At 53.0% G+C, this 9,125-nt stretch overlaps 1 protein-coding gene across 3 annotated transcripts in view; it reads right to left on the bottom strand.

Moving 5' to 3' along the window:
- HNF1A (HNF1 homeobox A) overlaps window positions 1–8,615 on the bottom strand; it is a 23,256-nt gene extending 14,641 nt beyond the window's left edge. For all 3 annotated transcript variants that reach the window (XM_011964458.1, XM_011964460.1, XM_011964459.1), the window contains exon 1: window positions 8,222–8,615. In XM_011964458.1, coding sequence (XP_011819848.1) covers window positions 8,222–8,547 — 326 coding nt within the window. In that variant the 5' untranslated portion in view covers window positions 8,548–8,615. The remainder of the gene's footprint in view (window positions 1–8,221) is intronic.
- Window positions 8,616–9,125: the final 510 nt, after the last annotated feature.

The raw sequence follows: 9,125 nt of genomic DNA, 5'->3' as shown, positions 1-9,125 counted from the left end.
AACCTGGGAGGTGGAGGTTGCAGTGAGCCGAAATCTCACCACTGCAGCCTGGGTGATAGAGTGAGACTCTGTCTAAAAAAAAAAAAAAAAAAAAATTCCTGAAAATCTGCACCCTTGACTGTGGCCACGCTAGTTTCCCCACAGCACCAGAACAGGCGGCTGGTTTTTCCACAGAGTCCCAGGTGACAGGGTTGACATTCAGAGGCCTCATAGTACCAAAAATGCATGTGAACACTGGAATGCCACTCTGTAGGCTGAGATTCTCCCACCAGAGAGACTCAAGGGACCCGATGCCACCTGTGACTCATGTCTCTGCTCACTGTAGGTCTCCCCATGGGGGACAGAAGGGATCAGACAGCCTGAGCCATATACATTTTCTCTCCTCCTCTCCTGCTCTGTCTCAATCCCCGCCTCTCTCTCTCTCCCTCTCCTGAACTTATATTACCAGTATGTCACAGATAGGCTGGGTGCAGTGACTCACACCTGTAATCCCAGCACTTTGGGAGGCCAAGGTGGGCGGGTCTCTTGAGGTTAGGAGTTTGAGACCAGCCTGGCCAACATGGGGAAATCCATCTCTACAAAAAAATAAATAAAAATAAAAAATAAGTCAGGTATTGTGGCAGGTGCCTATAATCCTGGCTACTTGGGAGGCTGAGGCAGGAGAATCGCTTGAACCCAGGAGGCAGAGGTTGCAGTGAGCCAAGATCACCACTGCATTGCAGCCTGGGCAGCAGAGTGAGACTCCGTCTCAAAAAAAAAAAAAAAAAAACCAGATAAATACAGCTCAATACAGCAGCACTGAAACAGGCAGACTGGGATTTGAACTTGGGTCTGTGTGATTCCAAAGCCTGTGCTCTCCCCTGCCTCACTGAGCAATTCGCTTCTAGAATTTGAGCCTTCTAACATTGGCACAGGTGACAAATGGCACAAGTAGAAGGCAATTCCTTGCCACGTTGCTTGCCATAGAAAAGATTAGAAGCAACGAAGGAGCCCAGCAAAAGGATCCTGATTAACTAAATGGAGGTGCATCTGTTCAATGCAACCACTGAAAAAACCCCACTGAGGAAGCTCTGTATGCCCAGACGGAGCGGAGTTTATCCGGTGTGTCGGCTACACTGCTATTTATGAAAAATTTGAAGTGAGGTAAAAGAGGATTTCTAGAGGATTTCTACGTATTTGTGCACATGTAAAATACCAGAGGGCACTCACGGAACTGGGGACTCTGGTTGCTTCCAGAGGAGAACGGGGTGCTGGGGATGGAAGTGAGAAGGACAGTCTTCTCTGGTGTCCGTATGTACTTTGTAAATTACGTAACATATACTATACTATATATGCATACATGGTTTTTATTTTTATTTTTATTTACTTATTTATTTATTTTTTGAGACAAAGCATTGCTCTGTGGCCAGGCTGGAGTGCAGTGGCGCGAGCTCAGCTCACTGCAACCTCCGCCTCCCGGGTTCAAGCGATTCTCCTGCCTCAGCCTCCCGACTAGCTGGGATTACAGGCACGGGCTACCACACCCAACTAATTTTTATATTTTTAGCAGAGACGGAGTTTCAGCATGTTGGCCAGGCTGGTCTTAAACTCCTGACCTCAGGTGATCCACCCACCTTGGCCTCCCAAAATGCTGGGATTACAGGTGTAAGCCACCATGCCTGGCCAATATTTATTTTTATGTATTTATTTTCTTTTTAGAGGCTACTTGTTCTGTCACCCAGGCTGGAGCTCAGTAGCATGATCACAGCTCACTGTAGCCTTAAACTCCTGGGCTCAGTTGGTCCTCTCACCTCAGACTCCCAAGTGCTTGGGACCACAGGCACGTCCCAACGTGCCCAGCTAATTTTTGTACTTTTTTTTCTTTCTTTCTTTTCTTTCTTTCTTTTTTTTTTTTTTTTTGGTAGATCAGGGACTCGCTATGTTGGCCAGGCTGGTCTCAAACTCCTGGGCTCAAGCGATCCTCCCACCTTGGCATATATAATATTTAAAACTGAATTGTAAACCAGCAATGGTGGCTCATGCTGGTAATCCCAGCTATTTGAAAGGCTGAGGTGGGGGGATCACTTGAGCCCTGTAGTTCAAGACCAGCCTGGACAAGATAGTGAGACTCTGTCTCTATAAAAATAAATAAATAAATTAGCCAGGCATGGTGGTGCACACCTGTAGTCCCAGCTTCTTGGGAGGCTAAGGTACAAGGATTCCTTGAGCTCAGTAGTTTGAGACCAGCCTGGACAACAGAGTGGGACCCTGTTTCTACAAAAAAATAGAAAAATTAGCCAGGTGTGGTGGCACAAGCCTGTAGTCCCAGCTACTCAGAAGGCTGAGACGAGGATCTCTTGAGCCTGGGAGGTCGGGGCTGCAATGAGCTGTGATTGCACCACGGCACTCCAGCCTTGGCGACAGAGTGAAACCCTGTCTCAAAAAAAAAAAAAAAAAAATCTGAAAACTCATGTTTCTTGAGGATTTACTGTGAGCCAGACACCGTGCTGAGGGCGGCCACTTACATCTTATAACCCTACGAAGTAGATGCTGTGCCCATTTCACAAAGGAGAAAACTGAGGCTCAGAAAGGCGCAGTCACTTGTGCAAGGTGATCTAGTTGGGACTCCAAAAAAATTTCATGTTGCCAGGAATCCCCCTGCGGGCCTCTCCCCAGCTTCTCTCTCTCCCTTCTTTCCTGGGCTCCTAGGATCCTCTCTCCTTCACCTCCCCGCTTCTCTGGTTGCCAGTCAGAGCTCAGAGGGAAGGGCAGTACAAAGTCCAGCCTGGTGCTCCGTGGCAAACATGTTTATCTGATCCTAGAGCCAGGCTGCCCGATGCCTCCCCTCCCCCATCTGCAGCCATCACCCTCCTGTGCCGTGTCCTCCTGTGTCCTCCCTTCCTCCATCCTTCCCTTCTCTCTCCCCCAAAGAGAATAGGGTCAGTCTTCCTCTCACCAAAGTGTCTCCTGGGCTCAAACCAAAGATATGTGCCCCTGTCCATCTGATTCCATGTCTGTCTGTTTCTCTCTCTCTCTCTCTCTCTCATTCTCCCATACTAGGTCAAATTTAAGTTGAACTTGAAAATAAAACAAAGGCCGGCCAGCCCGCACGAATACATGTGCAACCCTTAGAAACAGAAGACAGGCTTTTGAATGTGAAAATGGAAAGCAAACTGTCAAAGTGAGCTGATACGAATGTTCCGCTTTTAAACAATTCCTAGTAGATTTGGGCAACAAATCCACAACAAAAAAGTGAATTTTCAATGCCAGTTAGGAGACAGAGAGCCGAGAGGGCCTGGCTTTCCCTTTTCTGGGAGAAGCCTCCTGTGCCACTTTTTTCTAGAACCTACTGAATCAATGTCTCTCTCTCCCCCACCCCCCACTCTCTTGCTATCACTCTCTTCTATCTCTCTGTGTGTCTCTTACACACACACACACACACACACACACAGAGTCTCCAAGGGCCTGACTCTTTTTGCGGGCAGCTTCTCCAACTGTCCTAGCTCAGAACTGAGAGGCCAAGGCTGCACTCGGTGGTTCATGCCTGTAATCCCAGCACTTTGGGAGGCCGAGATGGGTGGATCACATAAGGTCAGGAGTTAGAGACCACCCTGGCCAACATAGTGAAACCCTGTCTCTACTAAAAATACAAAAATTAGCTGGGTGTGGTGTCGTGTGCCTGTGGTCCCAGCTACTCAGGGGACTGAGGCAGGAGGATCACTTGAACCCAGGAGGCAGAGGTTACAATGAGCCGAGATTGTGCCACTGCACTCCAGCCCCAGCAGCAGAGTGAGACTCTATCCCCCTCCCCGCAAAAAAAAAGAAAGAAAAGAAAAAGAACCAAGAGGCCAAGTCTCCAGGCATCTCCTGCTTTGACTCTAATGGGTTTGAGAGTCAAAGCAACATGGGTTAAAATCCCACCACTGCAACCTAGCCGCACGTGCTCCTGTATGACCCACATCTGCCCTGTAACGTGGGGAAAATCCACCCCTACCTCACACCGCTACTGGGAAAATTAAATGAGCTTCAAATAGGGAGGATGAACTTAGGGCAGTGGCTGGCACACAGTAAGTGCTGAATTTGTGGAATAATATTGTCATCATCATCATCTTAATGCAGCCCTGGAGACCCTTGACCCCACACAGCAGAGCCCAGGAGAGGTGAAGACCCGCCCACATCTTCCTCCTCTCTCTCCTACCCATTCCAGGGTCAATCAAATGTCCAAGGCTTTGAGCCTCTTGCCCTCTTGCCCCTGGAGTTTCAGGGCATGCAAGGTTGTGGTGTTCATCCCCACATCTGGAGGGGGAGCTGACTTCTCAGTGTGGGGGCTTTAGATATGGCCTTGATTCTTTGCTTAACCTCCATGTGCCTCAGTTTCCTCATCTGTGAAATAGGGCGAATGATATTTCAGACTTCAGAGATGGTGGGGAGGGAAAAATGAGCTCAGTGCCTTTTGTAAGCCCTTTATGAACTCCGAAGCACTGTATGGAAGTGAGTTGATAGTCAAGTTGAACAGCAGGCATGACAGGAAAGTGCAACCTCGAGGTTGCTGTATGGAGTTTAAGGTAGGAGGACCCAGGTCCAAATCCTGGCCTGCCTTCAGTCCTTCGGAAGAGTTTTGTTCGGTGAGGCACTGCCTCTCTCAGCCTTAATTTGCTCATCTGTAAAATGGGATCACTAAATTATTAGTGACTGCTGTGTATTGCACTTACTACATGTGTACTCTACAAGTGCCATGCCATTTTACCCTGTGGACAAGGGTTATTGTCATCTCTACCCTGCAGACAAAACTGAGGCTCAGAAAAATGAAATCACCTGCTCAGGCTAGAAAGGGGCAGAGCTGGGATTAGGATGCAGGCAGTCTGGCTTTTGTCGGGGTGTCAGATCCTCTGTCCTCCCTTGGCAACTGTCTTCCTGGGTCTCGGTGCCCTGATCCTGCCTGATGGGCAGGATCAGAGCACTTCAAGGTTGGGGTTTGAAGGCCGGGGGCAGTGGCTCATGACTGTAATCCCAGCACTTTGGGAGGCCAAGGCAGGTGGATCACCTGAGGTCAGGAGTTCGAGACCAGCCTGGCCAACATAGTGAAACCCCATCTCTACTAAAATACAAAACATCAGCCAGGCATGGTGGTGCGCACCTGTAATCCCAGCTACTTGGGAGGCTGAGGCAGGAGAATCACTTGAACCCAGGAGGCAGAGTGCAGTGCGCCACTGCACTCCAGCTGGGGCAACAGAGCAAGACTCTGTCTCAAAAACAAAAACAACAAAAAAGAAACAGGTTGGGGTTTGAGCTGATCAGGGACAGAAAGGACCTGGGAGGACACCCAGGAAGGAACCCTGGGTCCCAGTTTCTCCCTTGGCCACATCTCAGGCTGCTGGGCCCTGGCCAACAGGGCAGTAGATATCTTCAGGGCCTCAGAGAATCCCAGTCACTAACTCATTCCTGCTGTGCATCAGCCACTGGGCAGGATGTGGGTACAAGTGGTGAATAAGGCAACACAGGCCTCGTCCTTGAAGAGCTTCTATTTTCATGGCAGGAGATAGAAAACAAACAGATAAATCAGATGATCACAAGTCATGACAGGGAACCAGAGAAAGTAAATGACAGCAGTGGAAGAGAGTGATGGGGGGTGGGGCCCCCTTTTGAATGGAGCAATCAGGGAGATGAAGGAGAAGGAACCGGCCATGGGAAGATCTGGAAAGGGGTTCCAAGCAGCAGGAAGAGCACGTGCAAAGGCCCTGGGGTGGGAATTGGCTTGGGGTGCTGAGGAACAGCAAAGCCAAAATGGCTACAGCAAAGGCAGGGAGGAAGAGAAAGAGCTGGGAGGAGATCCAGGAATTTGGTGGGGTGGAGGGAGGGGAACGAAACCAAGGCAGGGAGTTTGGATTTTATTCCTTGGCCAGGAAGGGAAACTAAGGCAGAAGGAGAGGAACAGACTTGCCCAAGTTCACTCAGGGAACTAAGGGGCAGATCTGAAGAAAGAGCTCAGGTTCCTGCAGTGACCACAAACATGGGCCACCCCAGGAAGACCTGGGACCCAGGACACACCCGGCTTCTTCCCAGACGCTGACTTCTCCCAGGAAACAGCTTCTACTAGACGTTCCGCCTCTGTACCATCTTCCCAGCCTCAACCTCCCCAATGGCTCAGGCCTTCAACAGGGGTCCCCCGCCCCTCTCTCCCTGGCTCCTTCCCCGACCCTGACGCTGGAGGCCCCACTTTTTTCACTCAGGGCGTTTTCCGATCCCTTTTGTTACCTGAACAATAAGTAACCCAGGTAGTTAGTTATAAACTGTACAGGAACAAGGAGCTGGTTGATAATTTATAGCAACATCTCACATTTAAATGGAAAGTAAATAGCATGCTGTTAGCATTAAAGAAAACCCAATCGGGGCAGGCGGGAAGCACTCCAGCCTCCTTGCAAGCTTGGGGCACCTCATTCTCTCCCGTGCCCCTTCTCCCAGCTGGGTCTGAGCCCCCGCCCCCCGGCTCCTCCGTTCTGCTTCTCCCAGCTTCTCTCTCCATCTACCCCGATGGCCTCTTTCTACACTGTCTGCCTCAGCTTCCAGGTCTCTGCTGGTCCCTAGGAAGCACTTTGACCTCTGCTTCCCCTTCAAATGCTGTGGATCAAGGCTCCCCCAACCCCACCATCCCACCAAAGGGGGCTGCTGACCAAGAGAGCTCACTCAGTCAGGTAAGAAAGCATCCCTTGCCCCCACCCTCACCCCAAAGCCCCCAGTCCCATCTGGGGCCCTGGGCAGGTCCGGCCCAGCCCCACCCCGTCGAGTTGCCTTCGCCCTGGGTCTGGGATGCCTGACTCTTTGCCCCTCCCCTGCAGCTCTAGAGTCCTTTGCCCTCCTCTTCCTGCCAAGTCAGGGGGCCCTGACTGCTCCCCTGCCCCCTGTCCAGGCCCTCGGGAGGCTCCCTGAGGCCTCTGGGAAAGCAGGAATCCACCAGCCCTCCCCCACCCCAGCTGGGATCAGGACCTTGGACAGAAAAGAGATGGGCCCCTTCAGAGCATCTTTGGGACTCGCTGTCTTTCTGACTCCCTGGCCACCCCCTGCAGGCCTCTGACCCCTCATCATAGCAATTGAGAGCAGCAAACAGAGTAGGTTTGGGGCCTCCGTTGGGTGAACTTAGTCCAGCTCCTTCCCCGCTCTAAGCCCCGGTTTCCCCATTTGTGAAACAGAGTCACTAATAGCTTCTGCCCAGGATTTCTCTCACCGTGAAGGGAAATTATTCCTGTGAAACCTCAGCACAGCGCCCAGGAAGTAGTGAACCTCCCCAAGCAGGCGCTATAGGGTGAAGGTCAGGGAGCCCCTGGGGAGGGGTGGCCCCTGCAGCCCCCAGGCCACCCTTCCTTCTCCCCCACACCCCATCCCCCACCCCCACTAGGTGGGAGGTGGGTTGGCCCAGATCTTTCCAGGCCACCATTTCCACAAGTTAATGATCACAGACCTTATCAGAGCCTTTCGCCATTTATAAATTTATAAAACAAAAGAGAAATAATAAAGCATGTGGGTAATTAGTAACTAGGTCAGCTCTGCCGAGGAGAGGGGAGGCATCGAGCTCAGGACCCACCCAGTTCTCCAGGAGACGGGGAGTCCGCCAGTGGATGGGAATGTAGAACGGGGAGCCTCTAATGGCGCCTGCTGGTGAGGTGGGGTGCCTGTGGCCACACAGGAAAGTGGAGCAGCTCCCACCTCGAGGCTCTGTCTGCCTCAGGTAAGAAAGACCTGGGCTTCCCTGGCTAAATGCATGAGTCCCTAGGAGGCCAGGGAAGCCCCCAAAACCCCAGCTTCGGGCCCTCCTCCCTGGCAGTGCTTCCTGGCCCCCGGAGCCTACCCGCTGAGGACTCAGTGCAGGAGTTAGGGTCTGGAGAGTATACATGATCCTAGGGGCTAAACATTTCCACCACCCCCCAGTCCTCCAGGCATTTGAGTTGTGAACTCACCTGCTTTTTCTCCCATCTTGGACCCCCCGGGAAATGTCTCCTGCCCAGGGACTGGGCTGAAGGCCTCAGCTCGTGGGGATTTGGGACTCCGCAGAGGAGCAGTTCAGGGGCTGGAGGCTCAACCCTCCAAGCAAGGACCCCTGGGCTCTCATGGACCCTGTCCTCCTCCCCAGCAGCTAGGCTAAAGGCTGAAGCTCATGGGGACTCGACTCAGAAGGGGGGCTCATTAGGAGCTGAGGGGGGCCCCTCTAGGCTCTTCCTGGGACCTGGGACGGGGAAGGGCTCCTTACTGCAGAAGGGTCTCCACCACGGCTTTCTGGTGGGCTGCCTCCTCAGGGCTGAGGTTCTCCAGCTCTTTGAGGATGGGTGGCGTGAAGTCTTCCCCATCGTCGTCCGTATCATCCTCGGAGCCCCGAGTCTCCCCCAGCCCATTGGGCAGCTCAGCCAGCTCCCCTCGACCGCCGCCGCAGGACTCCCCCTTGTCCAGGGGGCCATCTCCAGCCAGGAGGTAGGGCTCCGGCTCACCCAGTGCCTGGATCAGTGCCTCTTTGCTCAGCCCTGACTCGAGCAGGGCCGCCAGGAGCTCCGTCTGCAGCTGGCTCAGTTTAGAAACCATGGCTCGGCTGCCACAGGGCCACGCGGCCTGGGTCCACCACGCTAGCCGCCTCCCCCACTGCGTGGGTTGCGTTTGCCTGCCAGCCGGCAGACACAAACCAAACTCCTTGCACCCACTGCCCCCCCAAAACCCCACTAGCCAAGCCCCGTGGGCACCCCCAACCCCCAACCCTGGCCCCAGCGGCCCGTGAATCAGGGCCCCTGCCTGCTCTGTTTACATTGGAGCTGGGGAAATTCTCCAAGGTTCATATTTATCCGTGTGCTTAGCGAAGGGACTGAACTTTGGACTTCAGCCCTGCAAAGTGCAGGCCTCATGGCAGCGGAGAGGGACAGGGAGCTATGGCCTGCGATGGGAGTGGGCAGAGGGGAGGGTGGGGGAGGCGCAGGTGAGGGGCCCTGAGAAGCTGGGATGGAAGGTCCTGGGAGCCAGGCAGGCCATCGGGCGAGCAGCATTGGGTCCCACCCCCGAAAGAACCTTGTAGGGGCATCATGCTGAGACAGGAGAGCCAAAAATGCTTGCTGCTTACCAGAGCAGCCGCCACAGGGAGCTCTGGACAGCTGGGCCAGCTCTTCTCAAGG

The sequence above is a fragment of the Mandrillus leucophaeus genome, unplaced genomic scaffold (genome assembly GCF_000951045.1).
Source record: "Mandrillus leucophaeus isolate KB7577 unplaced genomic scaffold, Mleu.le_1.0 Scaffold7, whole genome shotgun sequence".
NCBI classification, from domain to species: domain Eukaryota; kingdom Metazoa; phylum Chordata; class Mammalia; order Primates; family Cercopithecidae; genus Mandrillus; species Mandrillus leucophaeus.
The sequence above is the reverse complement of the archived record's forward strand: the minus strand, read 5'-3'. Positions and strand labels throughout refer to the sequence as shown.